We start from the raw sequence: 22,045 nt of genomic DNA on the forward strand, positions 1-22,045 counted from the left end.
AACGGCGGCAGATTGAAATAATTTGTGATTAAGTATAACGGGCATCGATTTACAATTCTGATAAATTTTGATATCTAATAAAAATGTTCCGGAACCACTTATTAATATTGTGTATGTAGATCAGAGACAGTCGGCACACGATCAAAACGTAACATTAAAGTGCTAATCGTTTTACCTCAGTAATATTTTTCATTATGTCGGTATTCTCTGAGAAAAGGAACAATTCATCACTTAATTAATTTTGTAATGTTCTGTGTTTACCAAATAGAAGTGTCTGTAGTACAGACTCTGTACTACTGTTCTGTATAACTTTTCAATGAACTTACTATAACAAGATATATTTTTTTTTTGCCAAATAATGCGATTACGTCTTTTTCAAAAATATTTCTATAATCTGTAGACACGAACGTCCATATAAACTATTGGTTCTAAATCTAAAACATCAGTCGTCATCTAACATACATACATACATAGTATCACGCCTTAATCCCATAGGGGTAGGCAGAGACTATAGATTATCATGGTCATCTAACCAAAGTTTTAAAACATACAGCGCTATGGCGCTTTAAGTAGGGTATAAGTAAAACAGCAACCAAAACGGCATTGTTATAATCTACTTATTCACTTATGCAACAAATGATTTTATCATACTTATTTGACTAAATATTTTATTCACATCTAGGTTTACACTTAAACTCGAGTTTTTATATTATGAGCGCCACTCTGTACATAACCACACGCTGTCAATGTTTAAATCATACTACAGTCGGGTGTACGGATTGCAGTACAGTTGAGTCAAACACAACGAATGTACGGAACGTCAGACCTAGTACTTATATGCGCCGTAACACTATCGATAGTTTCAGTAGTTAGACCAATATAAAGTCTTAAATATTGGATGAGTTACTGAAATTTGGACTGACAGTGGATTATAATAAATTACATTTTTCGTTAGAAAAGTACTCCTCATTGTCCTTAGCCCAAGCGTATTCTCTGCACTCAATCGGTATTTATATCCCTAATAGACTTAGTTATGTAGTGAAACAGCGTGTCACTTGTATATCACATGTATTGTTCACTTAACTTATAATAATATAGAATGAAACTTTATACATGACTAGATCTCGCGCCTTCGCAAGATTCGAATACGACACGATACATACTTAAGCACTTCGTTACAACGGCAGACGAAGTGAGGGAGAGAGGCCGGTAGTAGACATGCGGCGCTGCTTGCGCCTCGCCCTCCTGGTGCCGTTCGCACGTTTGTATCGTATAGATGGCTGTTATATTTAAAAGTCGGCGTGCGGTAGAGGCGCAAGCCCCGTCGTCATGTGCGCACGGCGCACGCTGCGCACGCGCACACACACGTTAAGTTAGCACCAACACCAGCAGCACAATCAGGAACCCCGCTGCCAGACATATAATGAGACTTATTTTTTTCTGTAACAAGAAAAAACAAAAAAAATGGCAGTGAGAGGTCGATGACATTTGAAAGAAGCACCATATTGAACAAATAGACAAGTAACACCGTATCGCGGCTAGACGGCGCTGCGCAGCTTGGCCTCCTTTCCTTTTATTTACCGAGAACAGACCGAAACTATAATTTCATGCCACGAGAAGCCATTTATTCTTTAGTAAATATTACAGGAAAAGATGTACATATATCACCTTTAAAGCGTTGCACATGACTAACTTTGATCAATCATAGTATTATTATTAACAGGTTTTAAAATGCGGTTTCACCTGAACAAAAACAAATATCCCGAGAGTATGAAGGAGCCTGCCACTCAATAAGTAGATAGCTGCCCCTCAAATATAATAATGTAGCTTCCTGATAGAGAAAAAAATCAGAATCATTTTCGGAATTTCAGAATTATTTTTACAATGTTATACATTGTAAAATCAATCCTTCCGTTAGAACGAGCAATAAACATATTATTGTTGTAATATACACGTACCTACCTCATTTCGAAGTCAGCGGGTTATACCTACCTATAATTTGGGATTTAAATCTACGGACCTTTGTTTCGGAAGTCCATTTCGTTCTGAACCAGGCTCTCATACTCTAATTTACTTAAATTATTAAAATGGTATGTGCAAAACTATTTCGTATTAAAGAGCACACGTTGAGCGCGACACTCCTGTGCGATCACGAGCGAGACATTAATTATAACCTATAAGTGTCGCTGCGGTTTCGCCTGCATTGACGCCACTTGCACCACGACAGCGCCAGTTATTTAAAGATCGGATGAAATGCCATTATTTCCCGTAGGAGGAAATTACTGCGATAAAAAGTCTATGTGTTAATCCAGGACATGGTCTCCCCGCGTGCCAAATTTCTTCTCCATTCCAAATGTGCCAAATTCCATTTAGCTGTTTTAGTGTTTACTACTAACAACCATCTGAACATTTTCATAAATTTTCGCATTTACAATACTTATATATAAGATATTATTTCATACATACAATGAAAGCCCTGTTCGTTGACAATCTACATAGTTAATGAAAAATGTGATGCTTTAAGTTAAGTAATATGTAATGTAAACTTTATTAAAATAAATTCACAAACATATGTACGTTTAGTACATGGAAATCTCGAAGCACAACATCGGGCACGCGCGTGACGCCGCCCTGCGCATCGCCATGACAAGACGTCACAAGTACATTACGGTTCATAAGCGTCTAAATTAGGCTATAAAATCACGTAGACAAAGTTGCGAGCACAGTGAGTTCTCACATTTTCTTTCTCGTACTTTTGGCCCTTTGACATATTCCAACATTGCGATCAGCGACCAGCCAGAACCAAGAGATGTGTTACTGGTGGGGTTTAACTACAACACAAGCAAGGCTTAAAGCGTACCTTCCTCGCCTTAGTGCGGCTGACGGTGCCCTTGAGTAACTGGTGTCCGCCATATTCAACGTGCTCGGTGGCTTGCAGCGCGTAGTACTCCACGCTGTCCACTTGCTCTTGCTGCAACAAGCGCGCAGTGTTTCAAAGACAGTTTCTCATGGTGGTGATAGGGAGTGCGGCGAGGAGTGGCTCACCTGCTGCGCCACGAGGTGCGCCAGCTGCTGGAACAGGTCGCGCACCTCTCGCAGTGAGGCCTCGACGCGCGTGAGCTCCTCGTGGCGCGCCTCCACCGCGCGCAGTGCTCGGCGCGCCTCCGCCGTCTCGGCCTTCACCTGCAACCACAACGGTACAGAATGTATTCCTTCATCTCAACAAAACCTAACTAAACAATATCAAATCATAATAATATTCACACTTTATTTACGTTTTGTTGTCTTGTGGGTGAAATTCGTCTATTTAATTATTATCCCGTGCAGAAAAGGCAAAAGCACGTTTGCCCTTGCAATCATACGAACGTGATCAAATTAGTTAAGGAAACAGTTTTGAGTACATTTTGAACTGTATATTATGCACCTGAGAATTATATTGCTCTTAGGCGTTATTTGCATTGAATAATTGGGTCGGTACGTAACTATGTAGATATTATTTATTAATATAGGATAGCCAGTAGTTGTAACAATATCAGGTACATAATAAAGAGTTCCAAAACGATAATTAAAAGTAACACCTGTTTAAGGCGGTCACAACATCCACCATTACTATGTTTATTATGTTTACTTTTCTTACATAACATACATAACATCACGCATTTTATCCCCGAAGGGGTATGCAGAGGCGCAACAAGGGCACCCACTTTTCGCCAAGTATGTCCGTCCCATGATGTGATAGGGGGCGAGCCTATCGCCATATCGGGCACAAATTCCAGACTCCGGGCTGATACCGAGCAGAAAAACCCAAATATCACTTTGCCCGACCCGGGATTCGAACCCAGGACCTCAGAGCGCTATTGTACCGGACGTGCAATACAACTACGCCACCGAGGCAGTTTACTTTTCTTGACATATCGTAATCCTAACAATTATGTACTTATTTATACTTATGAAATTTTATATGGTCTGTATACTTAAGATGGCTCTGCAAAATAAGTAGCCGAATTTCAACCACAACCGGTTATTTTAGGGATCATAAATTTTAAAAATAGTAATAAAACATAGTCCTACTAACATTGTCAACAAACAAAGATATATTCTTCGTATCCAGCAAGCTCTGGCATTCCTCGTCGGATATAGTGAGGTTTGCTGAAACACAAAGACATAATAAGAAATGGATCAGAGCGAGGCAGGTTAGTTTTCGCACTCGCCCGCGTCGGTCAAGAGTCATGAGTCATCGATCATTATCAATGTGATAGAGAGCAGCTAGATGTCGGGCGTCGGTGAGGTCGTTGCCCTGCGTCTACTTACTCGACGCTAATTCGTAACGGGAGAGCGTTCATCGGCGGCTCATTAATTACTTGCAGTTAGCGATCGAAGCGGATCTCGGTCACGCTCCGGTCACCCGATTGCCGACGCGGTGTGCCGGCGCGGTGCCGCAGGCGCGGCGGATGCAGTACTCACTAAGTCTGATCTGTTCCTGCAGCAGGTGCAGCTGATGCTCCCGCACGGCGTCCAGCACGCGGTGGTGCGCCTGCAGGGCGTCCGCGTACAGCGCGCGAGTGGCGGCGTACTGCAACCGCGCGATGCGCGACGCCGCGTCATTCCGGGACGAGCGTGCCGCTCGTGTCTCAAACTGCCGCAGAGCGCCGCATATCTTCAGCCCGAGCGCATTGGATTGTGTGATCGCCGAGTCAAGCTGGTCCTGCAGTTCTGCAACAGGACGTTAGCTCGCGTGAGACTCGCGGTGTGATGGGGCGACAACCGGTGATGGCCGGCGGCATTACTTACGCTTGTTGTTGTGGTAGGTAGGATCGGAGTGCAATCGCCGCATCAACTGTGTGTTGCCGTTGAGCTCATGTATCCACCCGCGCATGCGTTCCACCTGCACAATAATATCACACTTACTTTCAGAACAAGAGCTTATTGTTGTACAAGTATTGTATACTGTTTTGGATAATATAAACCCCAAAGCAGATAAGAAGTTCATGATGAGTGATTAACAAGCCTCTGCACTTTATTTTTGACTAGCGACCTGCCCCGGCTTAACACGGGTAATACTAATTTTATCGATAACCGAATGACTTCTGGTGGTCCGTTACCAAACATCGTAGGACACCTGCTGGGCTAATCTACAGAATACCTAAAAATTTCAATAAAATTGGTCTAGGAGTATTGGAGACTATACGGAATATACGTCATACAATATTTTTTTAAGTGTAGTAAAAAATACAGTATACATACGACATACGACATTATGTACATTTAGATTATGAGTGTATGGAGTGTCAGTCACCGTGGGCTCGCGGTGTTCGGTCGGCGCAGTCGGGTCAGTCAGGTTGTTTTGCGACATACGCGGAGCATCGTTAACGCGGATAATTATGACAATTGATTAACGCGCCGGTGCGGGCGCCTCGTTAACGAGATCATTTTGTACTAATTATAATGAAACTACAACGCGGTGACGTCACACCCGATTCGATTCAACGAGCATACCCTTTACGTTAACTTAGATTTAAACACCGCGGCGGGTGACTGTTGTTTGTTGACGCACCGACCACGGCGCGGCGCTTCCTCGGACTGTAACAATGCATAAGGTTTGCTGCGCGTGACTCTTTATCTTATGTAATCTAATCTGTTGTCGGTGAATTTGCACCGAAACATTTTGATGCACTGTACATCTCTAGATTGCTCCTCTTCTTTCTTGCACGTCGAATGTGTGTCGTGCGACTGATCGACTCGGCAAAACCTATTTTTTATTATAATGTATGTTTATTTATACGAATAAAGTTACATAAGATACAAGTGGAGAATTCTACAACTTCATAATACAACAGTTATAACACTGAGTGGATCACGGCGAGTACCGAGCGTCTGTCTGTGTATTAGTGGAGACTGGAGAGGCGGTGGAACACTCACCTCGAGGAACATTTCGTCGACCTGCTTGACATATTCGCCGGGCTCGGTGAGGTCCAGCTCTACGGTGTCGTGGTACACGCCGGACCCGTTCGCCAACTGAAACAGCGCAGCGCGAGCCGTGAGCAACGTGTGCAACGCACCTGAACACACGAGCGGGCCGGCCTATGTAAGCCCGCGCAGGGCCGAGGTCGAGCGTGCCGTCAGCCGTGTTTGTGTTTACTGAACGGTTATCACCGTCTCTAAATACGCGTGATAAGCGGTCGGTAAGGACGACGCCCGCGCGGGTTGTAGTCCGCCATTACTTCATCACTTATTATCAACAAAGAGACAGATTGGTGTCCGTGCGGCCGCGGCAGGATGTGCCATTTAGCTCGTTACTGCGCCCGTGGGACACACATCCTTGAAACTACCGCGTACTATTTTATAGGCCGTGACTGCACTCGATCAAAATGCTCGTTCCTTTGTCACTACTTTCACTTCACTCAGAACCTAAACATTGAACACTGAACCACTCATGTGCGAGGCGTGGACAGCGATGCAGCCCGCGGACACGCAGACCGCGGTGCGGTCGCGGGACACTCACATGCTTGAGTTCGGCGAGTCGGTCCTTGGAGCGCATGGCGGCGCCGGCGGTGCTGGCGGCGCTGGTGGCAGTGCGGAGGCGGCGCGGAGGCGGTACGGCGTGGACAGGACGCACCGGTGCGCTCGCCGCTCTATCTAATCGCACACTGATAACGTTGTTGCGATATCGCGCTCGCGGCTTAAGGCCAAGTGCATCGAACGGAGAGCGTCGCGTCGCCCCGCTCCCGCCACTGCCTCGCGCTGGCTCCGCGCAATGTCGCTCCGATCAACAGGCACACATGAACGCACATTGCTACGTGATACTCGATATTTCCTTACGTTTGTTTTTGCTATAATTGCAATGTTTATATTTCACAACTCTATGAATTAATGTGTGTTATGCATTATTTGAAGAATGGTTCGTTTTGGTGTATAACATGGTGGATGATAAATGACTGCGCCTTAACGCATCCCGGCGGCGGTGCGGGTGTGTGGTGAGTGCGCGGGCGCGGGTGGCGCGGGGGGTATAATGCTGATCTAACTGTGTTTGTGCAGACCATTAGCACATGAGAAGAGCAACGCGCCGTCCCGCGTCGGTCACACCGACGAGGACGCTGCCCACGCCCCCTCCCCCCTTCTCCCCGTAGGACGTAACTCGCACATTAAACGCTGCTTGACGCTTCGTAGGACCAGCATTGGGACATTTACGTCACGTTTTTGCTATACATCAAATTTTTATGTGTTACTTCATTGAACAGACCCTATTTGAAGCATCAAATTGTCAGACTGCCTCGAGGGCGCAGTTATATTGCTTACACGGTATCTTGGGCTATCGCACTGCAGTCTCGTGTACGAATCCTGCACCAGTCATAGTAATATTGGGTTTTTCTACTTATCAGCCCAGAATCTGTATGTGCCTTATAAATGGCAATGGGCATGCCTATATTTCACCTCTAACCTAAACTAATTGGCTCCTGAAAGAGAAAAATTTCCTATACGTTTATTGTATGTTAACTACGAGTACGTCAACCGCGCTGAAGTCTTGCATTAGGATCCCGAGCCGGGACAAAAAGAATTGCAACTGGGTTTTCCCACCTTAAAAAAATTACTCAGTCGCAGCTCAGTGTCAGGAAGTTAGCGGTGTGATACCCCCGTTGTATGTTTCAGAAAGCACGTAAAAACGATTGGGTACGAAATTCGGCTAGGAAGTATTTATTCAGGTACAGTCAGCCTCAATAGTATAGGAGTAGTAGTAATAGTAGCTTAACATATTCAAATTAAAAAAGTTTCGTTTAGACTTGGATAGCTCATTTTTAGACGGAGGCTATAAGCTCTATAACATTACGGTATGACCGAGCGGAGCTACAATGAAAAATGTTGCAAAAACGGGGGAAAATCATTCCTTTTGAGAGCTTCAGTTGCGTGCACTACGTAAACGGTTAAAGTTTCGCAACAATCATGTATGAGAGGATTGTTCCTCTTAAAATGTTCTAAAAAATATATTTGAAAACAGTCTCTCGCCGCATCAGTCTGCTTGTCGGATCGCGATAAACTTTAAAAGTACCCGACGGATCTAAATAAAATTTGGTATGGAGATAGTTCGAGATCCTGGAAAGAACATAGTCTACTTTCTGTCCCGGAAAATATATAGCGAGACTTTTATCCCGGAAAATCTTGGTCACGTGGACTGAGCCGCGAGCTAAAGCTAGTGTTGGATAAAGAAATAAGAATACTTCGTTTGAAGTTAATGCATAAAACTGTTTAAGTCTTGAATTTGTTTAGCTACTTTTGTGGTTTACTGTACTTATGTATGAATTGGCAGAAAGATCGTGGGAGGCCTTTGGGCATCATTGAAAAATGTAGAAGGATGATATAATGATTTCAAGGCTACTGGTGGTGGTACTGCATTATAGGTAATATGTAGTAAGTACATATACTTGTGAATGTACATTTTATTTTATACGTTGGAGAAAGGACAAATCCCATCTGTGTATAAAAGTCCGACACGCACAATTTAATTTCGTATGGTAGTGAAAATAGCACGCGAAAGAGAAGGAATAAGTATAATAATATTTTCATCTTTATTTTGAGGTTAGTTCGGAGTTAGGACACGCCATGTGCTTATTGCCGCCAGCAACAAGTACTGTCACCAGAGTGCTGTACTGTCAGCGGTGCCTCGCAGGACCTTTTCTACGTTCTTACCGACGAAACTGTTAAAACAGGGGAATGTTTTTTTACTCTGCCCGGGGCCTCGCGTCTGTTTGTTTTTGCTTTCGCCTGGTGTCTCGCGTTGTTTAGGGCCGCCACTGACTGTCATTTGCAGTGTAACTTCTTACTACACAGAAAGTGCACAACAGATTATACTTACTATATCTACCGTGTACTTACTTTTACAAAAAGGAAGGATCTTCAACCCGCGTCCTTTATTTGTCGTCGGAGGATGTAGGTCATCTCTGGGGATTGGGGATATAATTATAATATATCTCTATAGATGATTAGCGATCAGTAGAATTAAAAATAAAAATAGCTGTTATAATATCTTATTAATTATAATTAATTATAAATATATGTGTATAATACTATGTTATTAGAATATTATGGCGAATATTGGACACGAACACGGTATCATTATAATATAAAACTATATTTCATCCCAATATACTTAATATCATACAGGCAAGTGCATTAAATATTGCTCTCGTATTTAATTACTTAATTTTGTTAATATTTGGACGAACCCAAACAAAACATAACTAATATAATATGTTCAGGAAAATTCTGTCAAAATCAGTAAATACCTCTAGGTATATTTCAAAAATATTGATCACTTATCGTAATGTCTATAAGTACTTACTTATTGACAGGATTGCCGATTTTACAATCAACCACAATATTCTGAATGGACCAAATAAAATGAAGTGTTTTTATATTTGAAAAAATAAACTGCGAAACGGATTGCTGTCAAATGAATGGCAGTGGTTTCTATAAATATTTCGTAAATTATGAATAATATCACCCTACACGCGCTTTAAGTAGTGAAATGGATTTGGTCATTTTCCTTTACCATTTTTAAACATTTTGGAGAACTATTAAGTACCGTATTATGGCGGTATCATTACTGCTAAGTCCTTGCGGTGGTTGGAGAGATCAGCGGCGAGCAGCAATCAGCTTCAGGCTTCACGCCAGGCTATTAGCAGCAACAGTATCCGGGTGGCGGGTCGCAGGTGACGCGCCGCTAACTAATTGTACCTCGCCAATTAATACTAGTTGTTCGAGTGGGCCAATTGGTAGTAACGCGTGCGCAGGACCGACATCCGTGATCCGGTGCGCACATGCGAGCCTCATCACTAATCACTAATGGTGCTTTACTACATAGCGTCGCGTCGGCGGGGCGTGTGGACCCGAAACTGTGCGGAAACAGCACGCGCTCAGCGCAGTTAGTGTTAGACTGCCTGTAGTGGGTTGTACAATAATAAAAATTCAAATTTAAATAAATATAAATTGAAAGTAAATGACTCTATTACATGTAAGTACAATTCCTAGTACTTACTTAACTAAATAAAGAAATTTATAACAATTATATTATGTATTTGCTCGATTTAATTAACATTTTAGTGTGATTCAGTAATAGATAAATAAAATTTAAACGTCTGTTTTTAATATCAAAGTGTAAGGTCCCCTCAACACATTTATTATGGCATTTTGAGGATGGGTTTAGCCAAAAGGCTCAGTACCTATACAGTTGTTACAAAAATGCACCGCATAATAAAAGAAGTAACAACATCGCCTAATGCAGGAAAAAAATGCACCGTCCAATATTTTCATGACACGATTGTAAGTGGCCCTGTCTGTGTATAGGTTGTCTTATATATTATATATCATAAAAAATCGGATCAGCGATTTGCTACACTGGGCTGCGTCTCCTCCACGTCAGTATTTAATTAAACTTTACAATGCTCCTACAGAGGCACAGTCTGTTAAGAAGCTCGTACACGGGAGTGGTTTGAGCTGGTTTGTGTTTTTAGTAATAATTGATATATTATCTAATGTCGCATACATATATGATACAGTTGCGAGTAATACGAGAACAGCTACCAGGGCGCCGCACCGCCGAGGGCAGGCGCGTCGACGGGCACGAGGCGACACACGCCACGCACCGCGCAGCCGCCGACCGGCCGATAAACGACCAACTGACTCACATCATACACAGATTTTTATTAAAATAAACGCCTCCCATCAATATGATGGAAACGCAAGCGTGTTATATCAGTATCTTCGCTTAATGTCACGCCCGCGTGTCGGAAGTGGTAGCCGTTAGGGTGCAACACTTTACTCGCGGCGTGTACGGATGTGTGTGAATAATGGCTAGATTAATATAGTTAGTAGTTGCATGTTGCAGCGTGCGGCGTGCCGGGTCATGCAGCCGGCGAGGTCGGCAGTGCGCGGCCGCAGAGGTGACCGCGTGGAGCAAAAACTACGCGCTGATGTATTTGTTCCACGTACTACCTAGTGCCTACCTACCGACCACTACCTGCTGCAATTAGCCTGTGTATATTCGTGCGTCGGTTACTTTTTTTCTAGTAAGTAAGTATAATGAAATATATTTTTTATGTTTTTATTGTAAATATCGTATGCCGTTAGCCCGACCTACAAGGTCAATATAAACCTGACCATTAATTCATAGTGGTCTCTGTCGGTGAACACGTCGCCTGCCGCAGGGGTTGTTTAAATGTACTCTAAGAAACGCACCAATTAACTACAAAAGGTACTCAGCTAGTTGTCGTCAAGTTGAATTTTCTAATGTTAGTTGTATTTCTAATAGTAGTTGTGGCTCACGGCTTCGCCCGAGTGAAAAGCCTTTCCCGCTACAAATGTCCCTAAATCACTGTAGCTATCTATAACGCCATCTATACGACTCCAGCACCATCTATTTATTAAATCAGATAAAAACTTCAAAAATTTGTCACCCATAGATTTATATTCGCAAAATACTCAACGATATTGATAATAATCATAATAAATGATCAGCATCGTGAAAACTAAGAATATATTAATAGATTTTATTAAATAAACAAATTTATTCAATATTCCTGAGATTAGCGTGTTCAAATAAATAAAAATATTTGAAGGTATAAACACATATATAGCCACATTAACCGAATGAAGTGGACAGTGGTAATCGCATATTATCTATATCTTCTTCTATACTTATAATAAATCTGTAGAGAGGTCAATTCTGTACATGAAATATATTTCCAAAATAACTATCAGGGGGTGATTAGGGATCGATACTGATGCCAAAAATGCAATTAGGAAAATTTTTTAATCTTCCGTCGCGTGTGCAACCTTAATGGTTACAGCTACGCAGAAATCATGTATGACGGAAATGTTCTCCTTAAAATTATGTAAAATATATCCCACAACAGCATATGTCTATCTTTTATGGTTGACTCACAAGTCACAATAACACGTGTAACTCCCGATAGCTTAGCAGTTCGAAGCATTCTTATTATATTTGTCTACTCTTACGTTTATAACACTCTCAGTCATCCCTAATTAAAAAGTTTACATTATTAAATATTTCATAAAAAAGAATCATAGAAATCGGTATAGAAACACCAAAGTTATACATGAAATACACTAATAATAAGCCATTACGTGTGAATACTGAATCATGCTATAAGATTCCTTCGATTTCACCAGGATCCCATCATCAGACCCTGACCGGACAATCGGACCACCTGCATACCACCATACATTAAAAAAACATCAAGACAAATTGAGCACCCCCTCCATTTTTGAAGTCCCAAAATCCACGCGGGCGAAGCTGCGAGCGGAAGCTAGTTAAAAATAAATCTTTATTTCGTACCTTACTTATATCTGAATACACCAGCTAATTTGTTTCCAAAAATGTTTCCGCTATATAAAATAATATATTAAGTATTTTATATAGCGGAAACTATATATATATATATATAGTTATTTATATTTCCGTAGTATATAATAATGTAGGCGAATTACGTCTTGTAATCAACTTACCTCCCTACACAAAATCATAACCTTAATATATTATATACCTTAATAACCGTATATACCTTAATAACTGTGTTGCATTATACTACGCCTTTATTCAGCTATAAACCAAGCAATATTTTGTTGTACTAATTTAAAACTTTTTAATTCCGCCGAAAGTACAATTACTTACAAATTTTAAGCTTTATACAATTAATAATTCAATTAATTTAAAGTGACAATGCTTCTTGAAGTTTGTAAAACTCATAAGCATTATAATATACTGTTCAAAACAATTAGAGAAACAAGATTTTAGGCCTTTCTATTGTTTAACCTACAGTTAGGATTCAAGTAAATTTTATGTAAATGTTTTGTGGCTATCCTTTTAATTTATTTTTTCTATAATCGCTTTATTCGATTAGTGTGGTGATAATATGTTATAATACAACGTATTTACAATTTAAAACTAAGTATTAATTTTATTTCATGATTCCTTGATTTTCTTAGTAAGACGCATCAATTTTTTGATTGGCCTTACAAGAGATAATTGTTTTTTCTAGCATCATTACATATATTTTAACTAAAATAGACATAACCTAATGTTTTTTTCTTTACTACCAAATCCCTATATCAACTCAGAATTAAAAATATAAAAGAATTTCTTGTGAGCACGTATTATAATTTAAACTCGATTTAAGTCAACAACACAAGGGACCACATTCAAAACAAAATGTTGAGCGACTCGTCCCGCGTTTTCGGTTTTTAGTTCGATGGGTGTATTTTATAAAAGTTTTGTAGGAATTTCTCATCGCATAGTAATTACTACCACCTTTCAATAGTTGGAGTTACAAAGAGCAGGGTCTTTCATGGTACATCCACCTCGGTTATGCCCACCGAACACATGTTTTAAATGTTCATTGTACATCATATAATACATACGCTCCTTTATCCCTTGAAGGGTTAGGCACGGGGTCAATTACAGCGCACTTGCACTTCGCTACAGCATGGAGGATTAAACTCTCCTAGGCGATGGAGGGCGAGCTCATAGCCGCGATACATCAAAACACTGTTTCATATTAAAAAATAATAAAGATAATTTATATGTTGGAAACTTTTTTTGCTATTATGTGTCGTTTAATTTGATTTTTTTGTTGTATTACATATTATCCTGGTTTTTTCCTTTACTACAATAAAATCATTCTAAACGCTAATTAAACTATGTTGCGGTAATAGATAACAATATAAATATGCGATGCAGGGGCTAGCGACAGTCGCCTATTTAATTGATATGTTGACCAGAAATGTATAGACCTGCGCATTTAGTGATTACTACTAAAAATTTAATTATAAGTAAAACCGCAATCTCTGAATGTTGTTGAATACCGGTGAAGCAATTTGTTTTCTGAAACAATGACTGCGGTCAGTAGGTCAAGAGGTTTTGTAACGGGCAATGTAACAAAACGGTAATTACTTTTAAAATTCTTCCACTTGCGCGCTGCACTATTGTTGTTTGTGTACAACGTGTGGCGACAGCCGAGTGTCGTATGTCGGTGTATCGGAGTAATGTACTGTGCGCCAACAGCAATGAACCGGCGCGGGCCTGAGCGACGAACCCGACCGGCGGCCTTGAGCCACTTCATACTTAAATATTATGCACTACTGGCTTCTACCCGCGGCGTCATCCTACTTAACATTATATCTATTTTAATGCAGTCTTACTATTAGAATCTCAATTGGTTGCTCCCAGGTCCTGGTGAAATGCATGGGACAATCAATAAAATAGAAACAGATTATTAGTTTAAGATTATTATTTGAGTATAATTAACTTGCATTCCAGTAGACGAGCAAGTGAATGTTCAGGTGGGGTATGAGCGGCGCGATGTGGATCTGTCGACACGTCTCCCTCCTGCTCGCTTGCCAACTAAGAAAAAAAATAAAATGCTACGTTGGAGTTTTGAGAAAATAATATGGATGCACTACTAAATATTAAGTAAGTGCCATCAAGATTAATTTGGTAAACTTATTCTTTATTCCTTATATATTGCCTTAGGGATTGATTTAAATGTGTATTCCACATGTCCTATTTAAGGGCAATCGTGCAAGAAAATAATACAAACGGATTTAATTTCGTGTACTAAAGTATATTATGGATAGCACGAAATGTGAAAATCATTGCTGAATATTATGTTAATTGTGCATGTGTGCGTATACGCAATAGTGCCATCTGTGATGTGCAGTAAGAACTAAAACTATAGCCTCTCGGCGACGCACTTCTGCTAGAGTAGTACAGGTGTCGCTCCACCTCGATTTCAATGTTATACTGTACGATATAATTAGTTCTAAGAACTTCACATAGATGTCGCCAATTAATTATAAGTATAACAATAAGCGAAAGTATTTCTTTTTACGAACCGTAATTATTATCTGGCATTTGAATAATTAATAAGTGTTTTATGAGTTGTATAAGTTTGAAAACAGTTTAGTGCAGCAATTTATATTAAAAAATTAAACTACCTTTAGAGACCACTCAAAAGAAAAAAAATTGCAGTACCTATATACTCTTGGAATCAGTGCTTAATTGAAATTTAATAATTTTTTTATATAATTATACCTGTATTTATTTAGCTCAGCAGCTATTTTAATTTATTACAATTAAACCGCCTTTAAAAACCACTAAAAACTAAAAAAAATATTTAACATGACAGATATATATATACTTACATACTGGTTACCAATTTTGGAGTCGGTAACTAATTAAAATTAAAAACTATCATCATAATTTTGTTAATTTATTTTTCTTACTTCTAGGTAAATTTTATTTTTGATTTGTCATCGACTCCAAAGTTGGTAACCATTATAAGTAATGTAAAATTATGTTATAATTTTTAGTGGCTTTTGAAGGCGGCTAAATTTTTTATTAAAAAGTTACAGGTCTTACACCTCAGCTTAACCCTGAGAAAGAGAAAAGGTATGATGCTATATATACAGGGTGCAATTTTTGAACCGCACCTGGAGGGAAAGTAATCTTATTACTGGCGATACCAAGTTTTACTCAAAAGAAACATTCTTTTATTTTTAAAAAGAATCTAAACTGCGTTCACAGCTTCTTGATATGGTCGCCACACTCGGGAATGGAATTGGCCAAAATCCGAGAAAATAAACTGTGTTTTTTCATGCCAATGGGTAGGATCAATCGTTAGGATTAACTCTCTCTAACAAACTCGCTAATTTAAAAAAAAATATACCGTCTTCAAAAAAATTATAATGTAACATTATCTATATACTGGTTACCAATTTTGGGTTCAGTGTCTAAATAATTAATTTGATTTGTTAATAAAAAATAAATTTTATTACTTGGACGACATGCTTATTTTATTTACTTTAGTGTAATAAGCTACAATCTGATTATGAAATAAAAAATATTTTAACAAAAAATTAAACCGCCTTCAAAAACCACTCAAAATCAAAAAATAATTTCACATAACAAATATATATTCGATACCAATTTTGGAGTCGGTGCCTAATTAAAATTGCTAGTTAGCTATATTTGTTGCATAGTCCATCTATGAGCTAAATTTTGCGTGTACTACAACATACACAGTGAAAGGTGTAATACCAAGCACATGTATGGTGTTACATCTTTTTATTTCCTCTTTTTTCGAGGCAGGGAGTGTAATACACCCACATTTGACCACATATATGTAACAGGGGAAGAATTTGGGTAGTGTACAGTTCACAAATTTAAATATTTCCTTAATAGCTTCCATTTGCTGTGCTGCGACGATGTGTTTATCTCCGGTGACGATCTGACTTGCTGACTTTGTACGCTGACAGCACATTGTTTTTGTATATTCGTTAATGTATTTATCTAGCTTAACTAGCAATTTTAATTAGGCACCGACTCCAAAATTGGTATCCAATATATACCTGTTATGTGAAACTATTTTGTGGTTTTGAGTGGTTTTTGAAGGCGGTTTAAATTTTTTGTTCAAATTATCTTTATTTTTTGCTTTTTTGTGTTAGTAAAAAATAGACCGTCTCAATGGCATAGTTGTCTTTCGCTCACGATACGACTATCGCGCTGAGAAGTTACACCTCTGAGTACCACTGAAAAGGGGAAAAGGTGTAATGCTATATATATCGACGCTGGAAAGCATAAACGCTGTAACCCTTGAAATATCGAAAATACGTTTTTTACACCGTTGGAATCAGGAAATTTTTCTGCGTCGAATGAACCCATGCTCGTTGCTCTAGGATGAAAAATTTTGGTGATTTTTTTACATATCTCAGATTTTATATTGCTGTAACCCACCGATAAACTAGTGTTTTTTGTAGTAAAGGTACTTACACCATTTGATCGGTTGTAATCTAAAGTGTGACCATGGTTACTACGTTAATACGGGACAATATTTTTAGACACACTCAGGTTACAACGTTTATACGGTATGTAAATAATATACACTCTAAGGGTTACAACGTTTACATGGTATGTGACATGAGGAGATTACTAATTTAAATCCTTTTACATCGTTTGAAAATACGATCCGTACCGTATCGATCATTTGAAAATCTTTGAATTACTGCGTTAATACAGTCGCGTGGCACCTTTTTGCAGCCGACGAAACGTCTTAGTCGCTTCGTGTCGTGCAGTGTTGTGTTTGCTGTAAGTTGGAGCTTTCCGCCAATTGGGCGTTCTTTTTAAAGATAAGTTTTTAATTACATTCATATTTTTTATTGATTATACACTAATTAACCATTGTCCAATGTTTCCTTTTATTATGATTTACTGTAATAGGTAAATTATAACCTAACTACTATCGTTATGTAAAATGTAGGAGCAATATTAATTTTAGTAATACAATTTTGAAGCATTTCTTGAGATCTTGAATATCTCTTAATTGACATCGACTAAAATTTTGTAATTTTGATAAGCAAAAGCAGTAGATAAAATAAGTCTGTGAGTTATAATAAAAACGTCCTGAGATTTTTTTTTTCATTTTAAGAATAAATGTTAAAATTACTTAATTAAATAATATATTTAGTAATTTGATTTCAGATGTCGTTTGAACGTCGTATATGGCGAAAATATTTAATATTAGAGTGTAATTCCATCTCAAATAATGATGTTATGACAGATGAAACTGAAAATTATAATAATAAAAAAATAACGATTCTCAGTGAAAAAATCTATAAAGAAATAAACGGAAAATTGATAGAAATTCTTAATACTAGGTTTTGACATGAGAAATTGGCATTGTGTATGGGAAAAATACATACTGGATTTTTTTAAAAATATAATTGATTAATCAAAGTATGTGCCATTGTTATCTATGCATTTTTACTATTTGTAGGGAGTTCATTGATCTCTTAACTAAAAAAAACATGGGGGCGAGAATCAATAAACTTTCTGGAGGCGGTTTGGAATGCCACATCGGAGTCGAATTTTTTTCTTGTAAAAGTTATTGAATTTACTGAAAAAATGGTAATTGTTGGAGCAAGGTCCGGAGAGTACGGCGGATGTCGCAGACATTTAAATTGCAACTCCTCTAGTTTAGTGGCTGTCTGTTGTGCAGTGTGTGGTCTAGCCTTGTCCTGAAGCAGCAGTGGCCTACAGCGATTGACCAGCCTCCTTTTGGCAGCTAGTTTGCCCATCAGGGTTTGCAGTTACTGATAATAGATATCTGCCATAATCGTTTGGCCAGATTTTAGAAAGCGTTAGTGAACGACACCAGCACTAGTCCACCAAATACTCAAAACTAATCTTCTTTGAATCAATTTTCGCTTGGGGCAGGATTTGGATGGTTCTCTAGGATCCAGCCATTGTGAAGAACTTTTCATTACAGGTAATCATTCGATTACAAATCCTATAATGATAGTGTCGGTTGAGCATTCGACGCGATTTTGCTGGTTTGATTCACTCAATCTATGAGGTACCTTTCAAGCTATTTTGCTTTCCTGATTTGCTTCAAAAGGATTAAAGTACTTTTATCGCTCACACCTAACCCTGCAGCTAACTCTAAAGTGGTTTGCGATGGATCCGCTTCCATAATAACTTTTAATTTCTCAGTATTTACTTTCGTTTCCAGCCGTCCATGGGGCTTATTCTGAAGGTCGAAATTTCCAAAATGAAAACGTTGGAACCAAAAAGGTACCGTGTTTTCTTTAACGACACCAGCTCCATACTCATCGTCAATACCTTATAATAACAATAATGTTTCTGAAGAAACAAAAGATCCTCAATAATCGAACGTACTATGATAAGGAAATATTGACCAAAGTTAATTTTCTCTATAATATTTAATTGAAGAAAACAATTATTATTACCTATTTATTTATTGTATTTGTTTCATTTATTTTATAAATTGTATTTATATTATTTGTTTTATTTAATTATTAATATTGCTTAAATAGCTTTTAAAGCTAGTTGTTATGATTCGATTATGATTTTTTTTAAGAATTTCATTTTTAGGTTATTTCTTCGAAGATTCCAAAGCAAAAGAAGCTGATTCCGAAGAACGCTGTTCAAAAGGAATAAAGATGTTCATAAGATTAATGAGAAAGAAAAAGTCTATAATATAGTAGAGTTAAAAATCAATGAGAGGTTGAATCATAAAAGTAAAGGATTACTCATTTTTATATTTTTAGATTGTTTTTATTGCTTACCATTTAATGTAAGAGATTTCTACAACGGAATATACAGTAGAGTAATAAAAGTTAATTTAATATAATAATTTTGTAGTCAAAAGAGAGTTCCTAATAAAAATATTAGTTTTTAACTTTTTTAAAAAATCTTTTATTTCAACTTCTACCATAGTTACAGCATTTTATTGACGTTTAAGTATAGTCTGTTCCATTGCTTACAGCATTTTAAAATAGAGAGTATGCTAATTACAACGTTTATGCTTTCCCAAAAAACGTGACAAAATGAATCTTTCATACTTTGTCTAATATGGTTACAGCGTTTTCTAGGTCTCAAAAAAAAGTTCTATTTGCTGTAACCCATATTAAATCTTGTCCAGGTAACTTTAGATAAAATAGCTAATGACCATATTATAGCTAAGCACAAACTGCACAACTTTGCTAAAAACCGCAAGCTTGTAGGTGTAACGGCTCACGAGTTATGATTTTTTTTCTAAAATTTCAAAAGTTTTTTGGCTCTGGTGTAAAGTTCATACTTTCAGGGTTACAGCGTTTATGCTTTCTAGCGTCGATATGTATGTAAGAAGTAGATTCAAGCAAACTTAACGCAAAAACACAACTGATATTATTTGGCTCACAGTACAACTATCGCGCTGTGCGGTTACACCTCTGCCTACCCCTGAAAAGGGGAAAAGGTGTGATGCTATATATATGTATGTAAGAAGTAGATTCAAGCAAACCTAACGCAAAAACACAACTGATATATTTGGCTCACAGTACAACTATCGCGCTGTGGTGTAACACCTCTGCCTACCCCTAAAAAGGGTGAAAGGTGTGATGCTATGTATATATATGTAAGAAGTAGATTCAAGCAAACCTAATGCAAAAACACGACTGATATATTTCGATCATACTATAACTATTGCGTTGTCGTGTTACATCTCTGCCTACCCCTAAAAAGGGGAAAAGGTGTGATGCTATATACATATATGTATGTATGTAAAAAGTGGAGTCAACTAAACCCAACGCAAAAACATAACTAATGTGTTTCGCACGCAGTACGACTATCGCGATGAAATTATACGCCTCTGCCTACCCCTGAAAAGGGGAAAAGGTGTGATGCTATGTATATATATGTAAGAAGTAGATTCAAGCAAACCTAATGCAAAAACACGACTGATATATTTCGATCATACTATAACTATTGCGTTGTCGTGTTACATCTCTGCCTACCCTAAAAAGGGAAAAGGTGTGATGCTATATACATATATGTATGTATGTAAGTAGAGTCAATTAAACCCAACCCAAAAACACAACTGATATGTTTCACACACAGTACGACTATCGCGATGAAATGTTACGCCTCTGCCTACCCCTGGCACGGGGAAAGATGTTGTGCTATATGTATAACTATATGAGAAGCACAGTCAACCAAACTCAATGCAAAACATAACTAAATACGTTACAGGAAGCTAAATTCGCGATTTCGTTTTCTTGGACGACATAATTATTCTAGTTTTTTAATTTTAAAACCAAACTACCGAAGCGATCTTGAAAAAATTTATGGGACCAATCTGGAGAAATTCTTTCGAATAAAAAAAGAATTTTCCAAATCGATTCATAAATGAGCGAGTTCTGAGGTAACAAACATACAAAAAAAAAATGACGTCGAATTGAGAACCTCCTCCTTTTTAACCGACGTCAAAAAAAGGAGGTGGTTATTATTCGAAGTGAATATTTTTTTTGTATGTTACCTCAGAATTCGCTCATTTATGAACCAATTTGGAAAATTATTTTATTATTCAAAAAAATTTCTCTCCGTTGATCCCATATTCAACGCTTCAGTAGTTGGTTTAAACAAAAAAACTGGAAACAATTATGTCGTCAAGTTTGAAATGCGAACTACAGCCAACTGTTTTGCGCCAGAGGTACTCACATGCCTGCATATAGCATGGCATCTTCCCGTGTCGAAGCCCAGATAGCACGATAGTCGTACTGCGTGTAGCACATTAGTTGTGTTTTTGCGTTGGATACAGTTGACTCTGCTTCTACATACATACATATATATATAGCATCACACCTTTTCCCCCGCCAGTACTCAGAGGTGTAACTTCTCAGCGCGATAGTCGTATCGCGAGCGAAACACGACTACGCCATCGAGACGGTCTATTTTTTACTAACATAAAAAAGCATAAAATAAAAATAATTTTAACAAAAAATTAAACCGCCTTCTAAAACCACTCAAAACCAAAAAATAATTTATCATTTAACAGGTAGATATTGGATATCAATTTTGGAGTCGGTGCCTAATTAAAATTGATAGTTAAGTTAGATAAATACATTAATGAATATACGAAAACAATGTGCTGCCAGGGTACAAAGTCAGCAAGTCAGATCGTCACCGGAGATCAACACACCGCCGCAGCACAGCAAATGGAAGCTATTAACGATATATTTAAATTTTTGAACTGTACACTACCCAAATTCTTCCCCTGTTACATATATGTGGTCAAATGTGGGTGTATTACACTCCCTGTCCCGAAAAAAGAGGAAAGAAAAAGATGAAACACCATACATGTGCTTGGTATTACACCTTTCCCTGTGTATGTTTATTAGTAGTAAAAGCAAACCTACTCGTTTAAATTGATTTGAAAGAAATTTAGCTCATAGATGGACTTTGTAACAAGTATAGCTTAACTAGCAATTATAATTAGGCACAGACTCCAAAATTGGTATCCAATATATACCTGTTATGTGAAATTATTTTTTGGTTTTGAGTGGTTTAAGAAGGCGGTTTAATTTTGTGTCAAAATTATTTTTATTTAATTCATAAAAATAAGTAAGTACCGTCGATGAGCAGTCACACTGATTTGTAAAATCACTGCTGTCATTATAGTTTACTTCTTGAGAGACC

General features: G+C 38.2%; 1 protein-coding gene across 1 annotated transcript; it reads right to left on the reverse strand.

Moving 5' to 3' along the window:
- Positions 1-1,051: 1,051 nt before the first annotated feature.
- LOC115453991 (syntaxin-1A) lies at positions 1,052-6,659 on the reverse strand. The gene is made up of 8 exons (XM_030182731.2): positions 6,503-6,659; positions 5,920-6,015; positions 4,792-4,885; positions 4,465-4,713; positions 4,076-4,149; positions 3,046-3,183; positions 2,861-2,971; positions 1,052-1,440 (listed from the first exon to the last, which is right to left on the reverse strand). The coding sequence occupies exons 1-8, from the start codon at positions 6,536-6,538 to the stop codon at positions 1,369-1,371; spliced, it is 870 nt and encodes a 289-aa protein (XP_030038591.2). The 5' UTR covers positions 6,539-6,659; the 3' UTR covers positions 1,052-1,368.
- Positions 6,660-22,045: the final 15,386 nt, after the last annotated feature.

This window comes from Manduca sexta, chromosome 24 (assembly GCF_014839805.1).
Source record: "Manduca sexta isolate Smith_Timp_Sample1 chromosome 24, JHU_Msex_v1.0, whole genome shotgun sequence".
In the NCBI taxonomy this organism is placed as follows: domain Eukaryota; kingdom Metazoa; phylum Arthropoda; class Insecta; order Lepidoptera; family Sphingidae; genus Manduca; species Manduca sexta.